A 17,994-nucleotide genomic window follows, 5' to 3' on the forward strand; every position below is an offset into this window, starting at 1 on the left:
AAAAAAAAAAAAAAAAAAAAACCCTGATGGCGGGACTTCCCTGGCGGTCCAGTGGTTAGGACTCCATGCTTCCACTTCAGGGGACATGGGTTCGATCCCTGGTCAGGGAAATAAGATCCCACATGCCATGCGACACGGCCAAAAAACCAAAACAAACAAACAAACAAACAAGAATCCCTGACGGTGTGGTCCTTTCTGAGAAACATTTCAGGACAAAGGTTAATTAGAAAGTTTCACAAACACCGTCCTGTCTTGCCGAGAGCAGTCTTACCTTACCCAGGCTTACTCAGACAGCAAGAGGTCCATTAGCACAGCGGACAGAGGCTGAGCTTGGGAGCCAGACAGGCCTGAGCTGAAGTTTTGAGCCCTCCAGTTTACCAGCTGTGTGCTCTTGTGTGAGATGAGCAAATCTTTCTTCAGCTTTGGTTTTCTTCAGCCAGAAAACAGGGATAGTAATACTCATCTGAGAGGTTATTGTAGTGATTAATGATAATGCATATAAATCTGTTGGTCGATAAATGACAGCTTGTTGGTCGATAAATGACAGCTCTCAGTGAAGGAAGGTCAAACTGCAGTAGCTCATAAAGCTTGTTATCTGGTTATGACAGACGAAATGCATACATTCCTAGATTCGAAGGCACAGCTCAGAGTGGTTTGTGATTGCCAGCGTGTTCCACAGAAGCCTGTTTTTAGACTTCCCTTATTTTTGCCAAGTAGAGATAAATGCTGATAGAAACTGTCACTTGTCACATTCCCAGAAGCCAGGCATCTCCCTTATCTCTCTGCTCCTCTCCAAGGAGGCTGTCAGGGAAGGCAGATCAAGAGTTCAAACAAGGGAGACACTGAATGAACGTGCCTGTTGCCTTGGCATCACTCCTTTGCTTACTTATGGAGACGGGCCAGGCGTTCAGAGCTAGCTGGAGGAGCCCAGATGGTTTCACAGTAGTGCATACTTCCACACATTAGTTTTAAGGAAAGGCTGATATGTTTGTATGATAAATATTACCCTTTAAGTGTGGTTATGGCCAGAGTTAATCAAAGTTTTGTTTTGTTTTTAAATTTTATTTATTTATTTATTTCTGCCTGCGTTGGGTCTTCGTTGCTGTGTGTGGGCTTTCTCTAGTTGCGGTGAGCGGGGTCTACTCTTCGTTGTGGTGTGCAGGCTTCGCATTGCGGTGGCTTCTCTTGTTGCAGAGCACAGGCTCTAGGCATGTGCGCTTCAGTAGTTGCGGCACGCGGGCTCAGTAGTTGTGGCTCGCGTGCTCTAGAGTGCAGGCTCAGTAGTTGCGGCACAGGGGCTTAGTTGCTCTGCGGCATGTGGGATCTTCCCGGACTAGGGCTGGAACCAGGTTTCCCTGCATTGGCAGGCGGATTCTTAACTACTGCACCACGAGGGAAGTCTGTTAATCACAATTCTAATCTGCAATGCTGCAGTGTAAGCAAATAGGGGGTCCTGGGAAAGTGTCCTGGACTTTTCAAATTTATCTCAAGAGAATGTGTAGAACTTCTGGGTATTATTGCTGACACGAATTCTCACTTCCATACTACATGGGTTCTCCTCTCCTTATTTAATTACCAGCTTATTTCAGTATGAGTTTACCTCCTACTAGTGACCATCAAGGTGACAGCGATTTCATAAAGTCAGGCCTGGAGACAGAAATGAGGTTTGTGTTCACTCGATGTTGTCCACTGTCTTTCAGTCAGTCATGTATGAATAGTTTGTTCATTCAGTGCCTCCATTGCCTCAAGTCGAGTGACAGAAAATATCAGAATCACTGTCACCACAGATATCATCACCACTGATTAGTATTTATCATAAATTCACCACTGCACGATGCCAAGGCAAGACAGATAGGCAAAATAATTGCCCATGAGTCAAGCCTGCTTAACAGACAGATAATTTCACAGAGCCCTCCAGACCCTGGTGTAAATACCCAAATGGGTCTTTGTTAATTTGCAACAAAGATAAATTATGTAGATAAAGGGGCAGGAGAGTTAGTAATATTCTAAGTTATTTAATTAAAAAATATAGTTCTATATCCTTTTACCTTAAAGGTCTTCAAAATGGAAAGTGGGAGATAGGGTACTATAGTTTAGTGATTTCTAGATTTTTTTTTTTTCATGAATCAGTTAAATTTAAAAACAAGAATTGGAGGGACTAATATAAGGATACTAACTTTTTTGCAGATTTGTGAAGTGAGGAAATTAAAAATGAGATTGACTATAAACTATTGTTATCATTTCATGAAGAAAGACATCTGAATACCAAAAGGGTGGATATCATTTCAGAATAAGGAATGGTCTTTCAAAGTGAATAACAGTGAATAACAATTATTAAACACTTATTACGTGCAAGGTACTGTTCTAAGCCATTTGAATGTACTATTTTATTCATACAACCTTGTGAAATGGATACTATTATTATTCCTATTTTACAGATGAGGACATTGAGGTACAAAGAGGTAATGTGTCTAAAGTAACATAGTAAGGGGAGACTTTGGATTCATTTCTGCAGAGTCCATGGTTTTAAAAACTATGTGATAAGTCTTGGTAAGTCCTCACAAAGATTTAATTTTACTAAAAAAAAAATGGTTACATAACTTATTTTTCTAATTTTGATATTAACAGATGAAAACCTAGTCACAGATCTGCTCTCACCTGAAAATCAGGTTATCTCTCAAGGAAGGGGCAAGAAGTGGGTGGTGAGAGTAGGGGGCCAGTGTAGGCTTTGGCCTGAGCTCCATGAGGGGCCTCAACTTTAGACTTTTGATGCTATCTTCAAATATTGCTATACCTGTAGACACAAAGAGACACCAACTTGTTTAAAAGACAAAAGCAGTCATTCACCAAACTTCTTTTTACATACCACCTGTAGTGCACTTGGAATTGACTTTTTTCCAAGTAAAGTGTGCAAATTATTTTGTGAAAAACACCATTCTGACATTGAAACTCTATTGTGAGGGAGACAGTGCTTATTTCCCACTCCTCATATTTCCACACAGGGATGGATGATCCATTTCCTTGCCAGGAGGAATAGTCATGTCAGGACTCCTTTTATCTTTTGCTCCCTACCACCAACTCCTCCCCCAGAGAGATGGGATAACTTGCCCCACTGGGGGCTTGGCTTGGCTCTGTGCCTTTTGGGTTTATCTTTCAGAGCCATTCTGGCTCTGGGATGCCCACCTCTTCTGCTCTTCTCTGCGGTTCACTCACTGAGGCATCTCTGCACCTGAGACGAGGTCTGCTGTTTCAGAGTTGGGGTAAATTCACTTTGGGGAGGGTCTTATAAACCCCTTTGGCTTCATATCTAAACTCACTTTATCCAATCAGCTTTATCTGTTATAAAGTTAACAGACATTTATGTTTCTGTCTCGGGTTTTACTTCTTATTTGGTTGCAGATTTTGGAAAGGAAGAAAGGAGCTCTTATTTATTTAGTCCCTAAACTCCAACACTGCGTGATATCATAAAATTGTAAGAGGGAATTTGGAAGGAACCTTAAGAGGTCATCTGGAACCACATCTAAGCTAAAGACTTCTACAAAATAATCATCCTTAGCATTTTTCTTAGCACTTACTATGTGACTGGCACCAGATCACAAGCCTCTGCACTAATGACCTCATTTAATTCCTATGCAATTCTATGAGATGGGTACTATTGACACTGTCACTTTACTAATTAGAAACTTGAAGCTTGGAGAGGTTAAATAATATGCCAAAAATTACAGAATGGTTTGATCACAGAGCCCTATTGAAGGGTGAGCCAGATAGATTCCATCCCAGCTCTGCAGAGAGAAGACAGATATTGAACAATTAACCAAATAAATAATTGATGACAGCTGTGAGGAGTGTCATGCCCGGTGCTGAGAACACATAACCTCTAGTCTGATGGTCAAGGAAAACATTCTTCCCTGACAAAGTGTGTTCAATTGTGAGCCTTGACACTGCATAGGAGTCAGTGAGGCAAAGGGGTGAGTGGTTGGGTGGGCTGGGAGTCAGGATAAGGGGAGGGCACTATTCCAGGAAGAGGGTACAAGAGCTGGGAGGGTCTGAAGTGAGAAGAGGTGTGGTAGTCAAGAGCTGAAAGGCTGCTACAGGGAAGGTGATGAAGGAGGGAGCACCAGATGAGGTGGGAAAGCCAGGTTGGGGTCCTGGTAGGAGATTTGCAAGCCATGCTAAGGATTTGGGATCTTAGGATAAACATGATGCCCTTGAGAGGTGTACTTAAAGGGTGTGACAATGGTGAACATTTCTCTTTGTACCAACCCCTATTTCTAAGCTTTGAATTCTGACTCCATCGAAGAGAAAATTCCTATTAGGTGCTAATTTCTCTTCAACCCCTTTTTTTTTTTTTTGGCTACGCCACGCAGCATGCAGGACCTTAGTTCCCTACCAGGGATTGAACCCATGTCCCCTGCAGTGGAAGTTCAGGGTCTTAACCACTGGACCGCCAGGGAAGTCCCCACCCTGTGGCTTTTGATGAACAACTCATCTTCCTCTTAATAAGGGGCAGCGTGTGAGAAGTCTGTTCAATAGTTCTTAGCCTTGGTCTTCTGATCACCTGAAAACCTTTTAAACATTCTGATGCAAGGCGGCACTCAAGCCCAATTAAACCAGAACCTGATTTAATTGGGAACCAAGCATCTGTATTTTTCAGACACAGCAGCCTCTGCAACTGAATTTAACAAACATCTATTAAACCCTACTGATCCTAAATACAGGCGCTCTGTGAGATGCCAGGTGTACAAAACTGAGTAAGCATGAACAACAGTTAGCAGCTGTAAACTATTCCAAAGCTGTCACTGCTGCAGTTGCTACAAAAGCAAGCAAGGTTGAGCAGCCCCAGAGATCAGGAGGCAATGAAAACAATCCTTGAAGTCAAAGTCAGTGAGAATAATCAATCATGTGGTTTCATATCCATAGTATCTCACCTGTTTTTTTCAAAGCATCATCACTTGGAAGGAAACCCCAGGAATTAGGAACTCAGGCTGAGGAAAGTTGGCTGTTCACTCTCCCGGTGCCCTGTGTGAAGATTCAGAGCAGTCAAGGCCACCTGCTGCTTCAATTTCTTCCTCTACTTTTGCCTTGGAGAATTGGCTGGAGGAAGGAGGCAACACATCATGTATTCAAACATTAATCGAGCACCTACTTTGTGCCTGGCAGTGCACTAGGCATTGAGGCTACAATGATGATCCACATTTCCTGAACTCAAGTTGCTCACAGAAGACAAGGGATCCAGGGGCTTCCCTGGTGGCACAGTGGTTAAGACTCTGTGCTACCAGTGCAGGGGCTGGGGTTCAATCCCTGTCAGGGAACTAGATCCCACATGCTTGCTGCAACTAAGAGTTCACATGCCACAACTGAAGAGGCTGCAAGACAAAACTAGGACCTGTTTTTTAGTTTATTTATCAAATAAACTAATACATTTTAGTTTATTTATTGATCTGTGTGGAAAAAAGATTATAAACATTCAAGTGTTTTGGAAAATAAGGAATCCATGATGGGTCAAGACAAAATTCTATACCTGAATGATGAAATCATAAACCTTCAAGGTTTGCTATTTATGCTACTGGTTTTGGAATGTGTTTTCAGAGAGCAGCAATGATTTCTTTTTCACTTGCTTTATGTATCCTCTAGCATTGTATCAGACACAAAAGGGTATTTAACAAATGTTGTTTTGATTATGGTTAAATCCAAGCTAGAAAGGATACTCTTTTTCTTTTTCTTAACAAAGTTAAGAAAAAAAAAGAGAGGACATTCCAGTATGAAAATAAGCCAAGTGTTGAGGCCAATAAAGTTTGGACAGTTTTAAAACAATATAGAATTATGTCGCATTTCTAAAGCTCTGGGGGTAGCCTACATTTATAATGACCTCTGGGAGCTTGAAATTCTAAGGTTTCAATCCAAATAAGACAGGAAGGCATCTTTTAAAAATAAATATCCAAGTTTTTATTGAAGTGCTTTAAGTGTTTCTCTTACTTGGCTCCACTTTGAGATAAAATTAGAAAAAATAAAGATATATTTCATAGCCTTGGAGAATCTTAGAAAAGGGAGGAGGGAGGATCCAGAAGACCATCCAGAATGACCTTGAGAGCTTTTTCAGAACATACTTGCTGGACTTGGATGGGGTGATCTGGAGTATAGGAGCTAGGCATGGGAGACTGGGCATGGATGCTTTTAAGAAGCTCTCCAGATGATTCTAGTTCAGAACCACATATGAAGTCCAGTCACTCTATTTTATAGATGAAGAGACCAAGACCCAGAGATTTGAAGTGAGCCGCCCAAAGTCTCATAGCTCGTTAGTGACAGAACTTAGTATTGTGCCTTCTATTATGTCACATAGATTTCCATACTTCAGCTAAGGTTACCATAGCCCCAATTCCACTGACACAGCTCTATAAATAATTTAAAAATATTTTTTCTTCGGTGTTGTATAAGACGGAAGCTTAGCTCTGAATGGACCAGTATGCCTAATCAGAAGCAGCAGTTAGGAGGTAAGATCATAAATGCCTCAAAAAAATCACTTAAAGACTGGGGTACACTGGTGCAGTCTCTCAGGATATGGAATTAAAAGGAAACTGAAAGATCATTCACTTGGTTTAAAAAACAGAACTATTTATCACAGTACAGTCTCTTTTGCTCTACTCTGACTTTTGAAATGAAATATACAGAGTAGTTAAATAAAATTTTTAAAAAACATAGCATTGTGTATTAAGAGCACATTTAAAATTTTCCTTATCATAAAATAATTTGGTATAAGTACCATTTCCCCCCCACCTGCTGCTAAAAAAATCTAAGATACTTTTAGTGGAATAAGTCAGAAAAAGAAAGACAAATTCCATATGATCTTACTTATACGTAGGATCTGAAAAAACAACAAACAAACTCATAGGTCCAGAGGACAGACTAGCGGTTTCTGGAGGGGGGGTGGGGGAGGGGCAAAATGGGTAAAGGGGTCAAAGGTACAAACTTCCAGTTATAAAATCAATAAGTCCTGGGGATGCAATGTACAGCACAGTGACTACAGTTAATAATCCTGTGTTGTATATTTGAAAGTTGCTAAGACAGTAAATTCTAACCGTTCTCAACACACACACACAAAATGTTATAACTCTGTGTGGTAATGTGTATTGACTAGACTTACAGAGGTGATCATTTTGCAATATATACCTATTTTGAATCATTATGTTGAACACCTGAAACTAATACAATTTTAATTATCTTAAACATATAATTATATCTTAATTAAAGATATTTAATCTTTAAATATATAAATTATATCTTAATTAAAAAGTTTCAGATACTTTTCTCTCCTTCTCAGATTTAAGTATGATCAGAAGCTTGTATCTAACTGAACTAAATACATATTAAGTGGAAAGTTTTGTCACAGTTTGGATTTCACACACATTCTTACTTAATATCTGTCTTGAAATACTCGAGACTGGTATGCATAATGCTATTTATTCTAAGACTAAATATAAATACAGGTCACAGTGGAATTGCAAGTATGTTTGTTCCAACAGCTCCAAATTATAAGGTGAGCAACCTGTTTTTATGCTCTTTTTCTCTGACCTTTCTAAAATTGCAAATTGCCCAGCTAGCTTAGCCCATGGGTAAGCTGATAACTGGCAATGTGGGTGGAGGTATGTGTGAGAGAGATGGAAGAGGAATAGACAAAGTTAGAAAAGGGAGTTCCACTGAACTACTAAGGGTAACAAGTTACTATCACTTCCCAGTTCTTATTCGGTAAGTAGCCCTTTGTTTTCTTTGGTCCTATGCAGCTATCTCTCTTTTTATTTCTTAGAGAGACAATGTTATACTACTAATGTTAGATTAATCATTCATAGTATCATAAAAAGCACTAAACACCAGGTGACAGAGGGCCAAATTTCCAGAAGCTCAAAACCTTAAGAAAAAAAAAAAGCCATGCGATGAAGTTATCCACAATTCCCTCCTCAAAATGTGACCACTTCCAGACACTGATAGAATTTTGCCCATATGCCCTCCTAATGCCACAGGCCATCTTCTGCTTTGTACCCTTAATTCCACTGTGCAATATAAATGCATTGTGGCAAGTACATTTAGGCATCTGCAGCTCCCATAGCCCTTAATCTGGTACCTTGTGCATAGTAGGCACTCATAAAGGAGTATCAGAACATTCCATCTCTAAGATCAACCTAAGGGGAGGGGAGTCACTACCTGATAAAGGATGTGGCATAAAATATTCATGTGAGGCTTGAACGTACCAGTTTCATTAAGGAACTATTCTCACATTACATAGCAATGAGGCAGATGCTTCAGGAGGGAACAGGTTTCTTTCAATTGTATGTCATGTCATGGGACTTTGAAAGGAGATATACCTAGTGCTTTAGAAAGCTCTTAAGAGAAGCTCCCTAACTCTCTCTAGGAAAGCTAAAAATAGGAAGGATGAAGACCACAGTGAAAACCATTATGCAATGTCTGCATATGCCTGCAATGTCTCTTACAACAATGCCCCAATTTGACAACCTCTCAGGGACAATATTACCTGACTCCAAGAGTCAACTCCTTGAGAATTTCTTCTTCCGTGGTTCTCAAAGTTTGTTTCTGAACCAACATGTTGCTTGGACACCAGCTAGAAATGTAAAATTTTTGACCATCCTGGGACCTACTGAATCAGAGACTCTGGGGTGGAACCCAGCAATCTGTTTTTTAACAAGCTCTCCAGGGGATCCTGCTATAGGTTAAACTTTGAGAACCACTGCTCCACCCAGACCTCCCAGACTGCTGTGTACCAGTGGCTCAGATCACCTGGGAAATCTCATTTGGGCTCTTGGACAGTGGAGATACTGAATGTTTGTGGGGGGAGGTGGGAGGGAGAATGAGACTTATAATCCCTTTTTTGTCCTATTAAGATAAAAATACCCCAAAGATCTCTCCACAAAAAATAACACTTAAATTATCAATTCTAGTCTTAATAGGGATTTGCTAACTCAGCTGAGAGCTGGAATAGAGTTTGTTTGGACACTGTAAGTTGATTTGGATGCACTGGGCTGAGTTAGCCTGAGTTGACATTTATCTTCTGTGATGGCCATGAAGGAGGGTTTAGTAAGATGATCTATAGTATATGAACTATTTTAAGAGTATGTTTAATTTACATAACAAAAAATATCAGCGCTACAAGAGGCCTTAGGAACTGATCGTTTTTCTGATCTCCTCATTTTACAGAGGTCTCACAGAGGTGATAGAGACAGGACCACAAAGTGAGTTGTCACCATTCTTAAAGAGAGCTTGTTCTAGGGATTCTAATACACTATATGCAGTGCCAGGAATACCCGATAGCACTCAACATTTCCCTTACAGGGAATGGATGGTAGGTCTAACTGGGTAGACCAAAGACCAAGATGATATCCTGCTCTCAAGGAATTCAGTCTGATGGTTAACAGCCATCTCAGTATCTCTTCAAGTTCTAGTTGACCCAGTTATACTCGTTCATCATTTTATCAAAAGATCCCAGAAATTTCTCTAAAAATATCTATTATATTAATTAGAATTATTTTGGTTGCAAAAAATAGAATCTACCTGAGCCAGCTTCAGCAAGAAGGGAGCATTGATTACAGTGCCGTCAAAGAAAGAATTGGACAAGCAGGCCTCTAGATGGTAGCAATCAGGGTCCGGAGCACTGTTAGGAGCCCAGAAAGTTCTTTCATGGAACAGAATGGTATTTTTCTGTTTCACAGGATACATAGAAGAAAAGGTACAGATAGTCATGAGTTTTATATGTTACATGCAGAATTGCCTACTGAACTACTTGATATTTTTCTTTTTTTAAGTTAAAAAAACCCAGCTTTAATGAGATATACTTTTAAAATTCACATACTATTGAAACTGAGCAGGACCCTGTGGGACCCTACCGGGTACAAATATTTTTCCATGTTCCCTGTTTTTTGTTTGTAGGAAAAAGGCTTTATAACCTTCCCTGAAGGTTGTGGCAAAGGGCAGATTCAAGCAGCTACTAATTAGGGGAGTGAGGGATTACAGAAATAAAGGAAAGGCAGTCAAGAAAAAATAGTGCAGTGATGGGGCAGGGTCCTGATTCCTCCTCAAGGGATATACGTAACAATCTGATACATATCTCTGAACTCTTCTATAGGAACTAAGGCCCCACCCTGGTGGAGGATGGTAACCTCAGGCAGAGCACAAGCACTGGACCCCAGACTGGTTGGAACCAGAAGCTTGATGATTGAGATTCCTGGAACACCACCCTGTTACCTCCCCACTAACCAAGCAATTAGAGGAAGATAACACATCCTACAGACGTCCCCCCAAACTTTGCCTATAAAAACTCTTCCCTGAAAACTATCAGGGAGTTTGGGCTTTTTGAGCCTGAGCTACCACTCTCCTTGCTTGGCCCTGCAATAAACACTTCTCTGCTCCAAACTCTGATGTTTTGGTTTGTTTGGTCTCACTGTGCTTCGGACATATGAACTTGGGTTCAACAGCACTATCAAGTTCACTTTTAAGTGTACAACTCAGTCTTTTTTCGTATAGTCTCTCATTCATGGACCTGTGCAGAATGGTGAAAAATTTGAATTGCTGGACACACACTCTCATACTAAAGACAGGTACCCTTTTTGTAGTCTATCGAGGGCACATTTTTAGCATTTTTGTGCTTTTTGTTAGTGATGCTGTTGGTTTGAATGGCCCCCAAGTGTAGAGCTGAAGTGCAGTCTAGCGTTCCTAAACACAGGAAGGCTGGGAGGGGTCTGACAGAGAAAATGCATGTTAGATAACTGTTTTTCAGGCATAAGTTATAGTGCTGTTAGCTATGAGTTCAATGTTAATGAATCAACAATGCTGTACATCCAGAAAAAGGAATAGGCAATTTGCCAAGTATTGATGTAACACCTATATAGTGTGATGAGGCTATGGAGAAGATGGAAAAGTGGCTAAATTTGTGGATTCATGAGATGATAACCAACTTTAAAAAAGCATAAGTATAGTAGATAGCATAGTTGTGATGCTGAAAGCCAAAGAAATTTACTGTCATATTACCTGGGTGAGGAAAATGTTAAACTCTTCTTGGCTGGTGTTTTAGTATAAAGAAATACTAAATATAATTACTGAAAAGAAATCTATATTAAGTAAGGTGTCTTTAAACAGAAACACACACAAAACAAGGTAATGTATGATTGACTGATGAAAATGTTATGACCAGAAGCTTTGGAAACCTAATCCTATATTTGCCTTAGGAGCAATGCCTCCGTAGTCACTAATTCAGTTGTGGCAATTTTACAGAACAAAACTACCATGAAAAATGAGAATTTACTGTATATCCACAACATTATGTCTCAGTCACCACTAACCAATTCCAAATAAGAATCATCCCAAGACTTCCCTGGTGGCACAGTGGTTAAGAATCCTCCTGCCAATGCAGGGGACACGGGTTCGAGCTCTGGTCTGGGAAGATCCCACATGCTGCAGAGCAACTAAGCCCGTGAGCCACAACTACTGACTGCATGTGCCACAGCTACTGAAGCTTGCATGCCTAGAGCCCATGCTCCACAACAAGAGAAGCCACCGCAATGAGAAGCCCGTGCACCGCAACGAAGAGTAGCCCCGCTTGCCACAACTAGAGAAAGCCCTCACGCAGCAGCGAAGACCCAATGCAGCCAAAAATTAATTAATTAATTAACTGAAAAAAATAAGAATCATCCCAAAAAGAAGCACTATACCCATTAGCAGTCATTTCCCGTTTCCCCTCTACCCCCAGCTCCTTACAACCACTAATCTATTTTCTGTTTCTATGGATTTGCCTATTCTGGACATTTCGTATAAATAGAATCATACAATATGTGGCTTTTTGTGTCTTGGTGCTTTCACTTAGTACAATGTTTTCAAGGTTTATCCATGTTTTCCTAGGTGGCTGCACCATTTTTCAATCCCACCAGCAACGTATGAGGGTTCCAATTTCTCCACATTCTTTTTTTTTAAAATTTATTAATTAATTTATTTTATTTTTGGCTGCATTGGGTCTTTGTTGCTGCACGCGGGCTTTCTCTAGTTGTGGTGAGCGGGGGCTACTCTTTGTTGCAGTGTGCGGGTTTCTTACTGTGGTGGCTCCTCTTGTTGAGAGCACGGGCTCCAGGCACGTGGGCTTTAGTAGGTGTGGCACACAGGCACAGTTGCTCCGCGGCATGTGGGATCGTCCTGGACCAGGGCTTGAACCTGTGTCCCCTGCATTGGCAGGTGGATTTTTAACCACTGTGCCACCAGGGAAGTCCCCTGAATAGACTTTTGATCCAGATGCCAGATCACTGGTTCAGTTTGCACAGGTGTCTACTTCTCAGATGATAAAGCAACATTGGCAATTGCTCCCTGTGTAACCATGTGAAGTGGGGAAAAGGACAATTCCAAGAAAGAGGACTGGACAGGGAAGACGATCAAATAGGGATTCACTACAATTATATGGTTATTATGTCATTTCCTTTCATTATAGGGAAGTGTACATAATTACTCTAGAGATTACAGATCACTAATGGTTAGAGGGCTAAAGCTATGTTACTCACTAACAATGACTTTAAAAAAGACAACCACACTTCTTGAATCAAAAGATAATTTTAAAATGCCTGATTTCTTATGAAAGTGTGTAAACTCAGGAAACAGTGATATTTCAAAATCATCCATTTTCTTTATTTTTTTAATAGAGAAAAAACTGTATGGCATTTACAAAAAGCATTCTCTTCCTCAAATAACAGTCCCTTCTTCAAAATTTCAGAAGCTGCTCAAATAATGCTCCTAAAAAGTAGCATTGTCTAGGTACAATGTACAGTAAAAGGCAAAAAAATATGGAAGAAATTTTATATTTGTTTCAAATATGTACTTTGAAGTTGACTACTTTGAACAGATTTCAAAAGAGCCCTGTGTTGTACCTAATATTCTTTGTCCTATTAGGCTTAGCTAAGCATAAATCTTGCTTAATTTTATCCCTTGTCAATACAAATATCTTTCTTTTTAAATTTTACCAGTGTTATGAGCTATGTCCCCCCCAAATTTATATGTTGAATCCCTAACCCTCAGTACCTCAGAATATGACTGTACTTGGAGATAGTCGTTAAGGAGGTAATTAAGTTAAAATTAGGGCAGGCCCTAATCCAATATGACTGGTATCCTTATAAGAAGAGGAAATTTGAACGCAGACACATATGAAGGAAGATCATGTGAAGACGCAGGGAGAAGACAGACATCTACAAGCTAAGAAGAAAGGTTTCAAAAGAAACTGACCTTGATAACACCTTAATCTCAGACTTTTGGCTTCCAGAATTGTGAGAAAGCCTCCCAATCTGTGGTGTTTTGTTATGTCAGCCCTAGAAAACTAACACAGTTAGTTAGCTATAGAGATGATGTTTTTTTGGTTTTTTTTTTGCAGTACGCGGGCCTCTCACTATTGTGGCCTCTCCCGTTGCGGAGCACAGGCTCCGGCCGCACAGACTCAGCAGTCATGGCTCACGGGCCCAGCCGCTCCGCAGCATGTGGGATCTTCCCGGACCGTGGCACGAACCCGTGTCCCCTGCATCGGCAGGCGGACTCTCAACCACTGCACCACCAGGGAAGCCCTAGAGATGATGTTTTTAAGATATCAACTTTTCCTCTGTATCTGAAAAGGAATGTTATGAAGGGCTTTGTTCCTGTTTATATGCCAAAATCTGCTAATTAAAATATGTCATCCAGAGGAACTGCTGCCTGGACATTCTGTTAAAAGAATTGTTATTTATGGTTGTAAGAAACAAAGCTCTTTCCAATTACATGCAAATGTAACTTTACCAACTGGCTTCTCCTAAATTAAAGTGAATTAAAGAAGGGTTGGGTTTGCTAATTTAACAACTGAGAATTTTATTTTTATGTTCAAAATTTCTTTCTTCTTCTTTCTTTTCATCTAGATATTCCTCCTTGAGAACTAACACTCATATAACACTGACTATGGGCCATGCTATAGTCTGAATGTTTGTGTCCCCCTGACCCACAATTCATATGTTGAAATGCCAACCCCCAAAGTGATGGTATTAGGAGTTGGGGCATTTGGGAGGTGATGAGGTCATGAAGACAGAGCCTCATGAATGAGATTAATATCCATATTAAAAAAAGTCTGAGAGAGCTCCCTTGTCCCTTTGGCCACGTAAGGTCACAATGAGAAGTCTGCCACCAGAAAAGGCCCTCAGCCAAACATGCTGGCACTGTGATCTCGGACTTCCAGCCTCCAGAACTGTGAGGAATGAATTTCTGTTGTTTATAACCTACTCAGTCTGTGGTATTTTGTTATAGCAGCCTGGATGGACTTGGACAAGCCAGGTTTTTAAAGTTCTTTACTTGTTCATTAGATATTTTTAAAGCACCTGTGATGTGCCAGGTCCTCTTCTAGGTGTTTGGATATATCAGTGAAAAAAAAACAGAAAAGTTTCCTATTCTTGGGGAGTGAGCAGATTGACAATTAACCACAGTCACCATAATGAAGTAGATGACGTAGTATGTTAGGAGGTTAAAAGTACCACGGAAAAACTAGAGCAAAAGTAGAGCGGGCTGAAGGAGATCAGGGGATGGGAGGACCTTGGTTTTAAACAGGGTGATCAGAGTGGGCCCATCAGGGTGATAGTTAAGCAAAGTCTGAGGGAGGTCAGCAAATTAGTCCTGTGCACATACCTGGGGAAAGAGCAGAGACAGCAATCTGGGCAAAGCTCTGGGGCAGGAATGTGCCTGGTGTGTTCAAGAAACAGCCAAGACTTTGTCTTTTACTCTCTGGTCCCTTTTCCTCTGATGGTTCCGTGTCATTTAAATGTACTTAGTCATTCCTGGTTTAAACTTAGTCTTAGGACCCAGGCATGTTCAGGTCTCCCTCTCTCTCCCTTCTTGCTGTCTCTTAAGGGGTTACTCCAGGTGCCTCTGTGTGTGTGTGTGTGTGTGTGTGTGTGTGTGTGTGTGTGTATCTGGTTTGTGGCTGCTCCTTTTGCTGACATCCCCTGCTCTTGTACTTGTCTAAGACTTCAGCCTTGACAATGCAGCAAGACCGCTCAAGGGGAGGCTGTCAGCCTTCCCCAGCTAACTGGGCAGCCCTGGCCCTGCTCATACTCCAGCCTGGTCCTGGTCTGGGGCCAGCCCTTTGCAGCCTCAGCTATAGGGCCCCCTCACATGGCCCATGGCAGGCTCACTCGCTCTCACTTCCAGCTCCCTACTTGGAAATGATAACATTCAGGTTTTCCTTCAGAGCCCTCATAGTTGTAGGATGGAGGCTGCCAGGAAGTATTATCTTAGGTTGTACTTGCTGTCTGGATCTTCTCTTCTACTACCAACTTCTACTGTGATGACTGCCTTGATGGTGTGAGCTCTCTGAGGTGAACCTCCAGCAGATTTCCAGAGAGAAGAGGAGAGCAAGCATTCTCTGTTCACTTTGCCCAGGCCAGGGCCACAATGCCAACCTGATCTTTGTTGACGAATTGGTCAGAATGGCCACATTTGTTGCTTGATATCCCTGTAACTTCTAGATATCACGGCTAGATCCTATCAAAGGTCTTTCAAGTCACTGGTTTCCCCAACTCCATCATCTAAGACCAGGATCTCTAATTTTTTTTTTTTTATTTGGAGCACAGGCTCCGGACACGCAGGCTCAGCGGCCATGGCTCACGGGCCCAGCCGCTCCGCGGCATGTGGGATCTTCCCGGACCGGGGCACGAACCCGCGTCCCATCATTGGCAGGAGGACTCTCAACAACTGTGCCACCAGGGAAGCCCAGGATCACTAATTTTTTTTTTTTTTTTTTTTTTTTTTTTGCGGTACGCGGGCCTCTCACCGTTGTGGCCTCTCCCGTTGCGGAGCACAGGCTCCAGACGCGCAGGCTTAGTGGCCATGGCTCACAGGCCCAGCCGCTCCGTGGCATGTGGGATCCTCCCAGACCGGAGCACGAACCTGTGTCCCCTGCATCGGCAGGTGGACTCTCAACCGCTGCGCCACCAGGGAAGCCCGATCTCTAATTTTTAGTCATGTTTTGGAGATCATTTTGAAAGCTTCCCAAATACATATCCACTCTTTTACCATAATTCCCCCAGTACAGTTGCTGGAGAAAAATGTATTTAACCATATACTAGAGGAGTGCCTGTGTACTAGACCTTACTTCCCAGACAGATGAATCACCCACTACCCATCTGTGATTCTCTCTATAATTTTACCTAGAACAAATCCTTCTACTAAAACTATGGATTGCATTATTATTCTTTTAGTCTCTTTCCTCAAGTATGCAGCCACTGACCAGTACCTTGATGAGCTACATGCCTACAATACCTATAGACAGACTTGGGAGAGCTGTTCAGCCTTAGCATACGAGCACACTCTGTAGGAGGACAGCCAGGTCAAGGGCAAGGTTTCAACATATTCATTGTACTTGGCTTTGCTACAAGGTGGAAGATTCCTTGACTCATTACTAGTTGGCCAACTTCACGAATTTATACCTCCAGCTCTCTCTTTCTATGCACACCTGGACTTCCTAAATATTACCTGTTGTGATTTTTATCCCAGACCTGCCTTAATAAGGTCAGGTCTCCTAGCACACAACCTTTGGACCCCTCATGGCAGCAAGGTCAGCAGCGCCACCCTACATGGAAAGAGCACAGGCCATAGGGGTCTACAGTCTCAACCCCGGCCTGTCATTGATCATGTCAGCTAAAGTCTGGGACAAATTTTACATAACCTTTTCTAATTCAATGATACCCCTTGTAGGGATAATGCCTAAAAGGATGCACATAAGAAACGAGTCAGTCATCCCTCTGGGAGACTCCTCCCAGTAAGCAAGGGCAGCCTCTTTTTGGACAGATCTTCACAGTCATCTGAGGGCTACATGGTCTACTGGTGATGTTTCCTTAAAAACCCAAAGGTCTCTTGAGACAACCCCTCAGGGGCAAAGTCACCCGGATTTTGAGAGAGAGGCAAGTTAATGCCTGGCTTCTGCACAAGAAATATAGTTCTGGAGGCTCATATGGTGTGCCTGGAAGGAAAATGTTGTTTATGGTTGTTAGGTTCCTCCAAGTGTGACTTCCATCAGTCCAGTGCACAGGATGACAGCACCTCCATGTACAGTCCTTGTCACCTGGCAGGCCTTAAGGTTCCCAGTTTAGTTCCAGTAATTGAGTCTAATCCTTGTTTTTGGAGGAACTGTCTGAAGGCAGTCAGTCCAGCCTGTCCTGTTTGTCCAGCCATTAACCAGGTGACATCTGTCTACCCCACAAAATGACTGAGAATGGAAGTGGGGAAGATATCAGAGGTAGTAATTAGTGATTTGCATGAGAGATGCAGGATCTGGGGTCATCCTCTGCTTTTTCTTATAGACTTTTTGATAAGGTTAAGGGAAATGGCAATTAAATATGGTTAGAGCCATCTGTTGGGGGAATAAGAAAGTCATCAGTAAGTCAAATTTAAGGGGCTTATAACCATTTCTAACGTGGGACTTTTTCCTGCTTATAATCGGGGCATTTTTCTTTGTGAGGAAGGCCCCTAGAGTGACTCTAAAAGACAGAGATCATTAATGTCCCTCCTCCTCCATATCTTTGGAGTCTGAGGTGGTCTCTCCTAAGAGCCAAGTGCTGTTCTCCCTCCACCAGCACAAAACCAGCGTGACCCATGCCGGTATCTATAACTTCATTTCCCCTTTCCCCCAGTCATCCCCCATTGCACCCAGACATTTTGTCTGAAAGGCTCAGTTGCAAGATGGACAAAGGATTTTTATAAAAATCATAGATACTTGTTATATCCCTTACTTTGGCCCATGTGGGCTGCTGTAGAAGGACTTGGTGAGCAGTGTATTCAACAAAGTGGTTATTATCCTAATGATGTACAACGATATTGATCCAACAAGAGAATCCAGGTGGCTGAACCAGAATTAGTTTGAATGCCCCAGGCCCTCTTTTGGCTGGGCATTTTTACCTGGAAGATGTACAAATCAGGCCAATGCAGGGTTGCCATTAGGGAAAGCAAGAG

General features: G+C 41.8%; 1 protein-coding gene across 1 annotated transcript in view; it reads right to left on the minus strand.

Moving 5' to 3' along the window:
* Positions 1-282: 282 nt before the first annotated feature.
* The window catches only part of LOC103081351 (nuclear cap-binding protein subunit 2-like), a 31,001-nt gene continuing 13,289 nt past the window's right edge, over positions 283-17,994 (minus strand). The window contains 2 exon segments of the mRNA XM_082930876.1: positions 283-430; positions 2,659-2,794. Of these exon segments, the coding sequence (XP_082787002.1) occupies positions 283-430; positions 2,659-2,794 (284 nt within the window).

The sequence above is a fragment of the Lipotes vexillifer genome, unplaced genomic scaffold, assembly GCF_000442215.2.
Source record: "Lipotes vexillifer unplaced genomic scaffold, Lipotes_vexillifer_v1.1 scaffold43, whole genome shotgun sequence".
Lineage (NCBI taxonomy): Eukaryota > Metazoa > Chordata > Mammalia > Artiodactyla > Lipotidae > Lipotes > Lipotes vexillifer.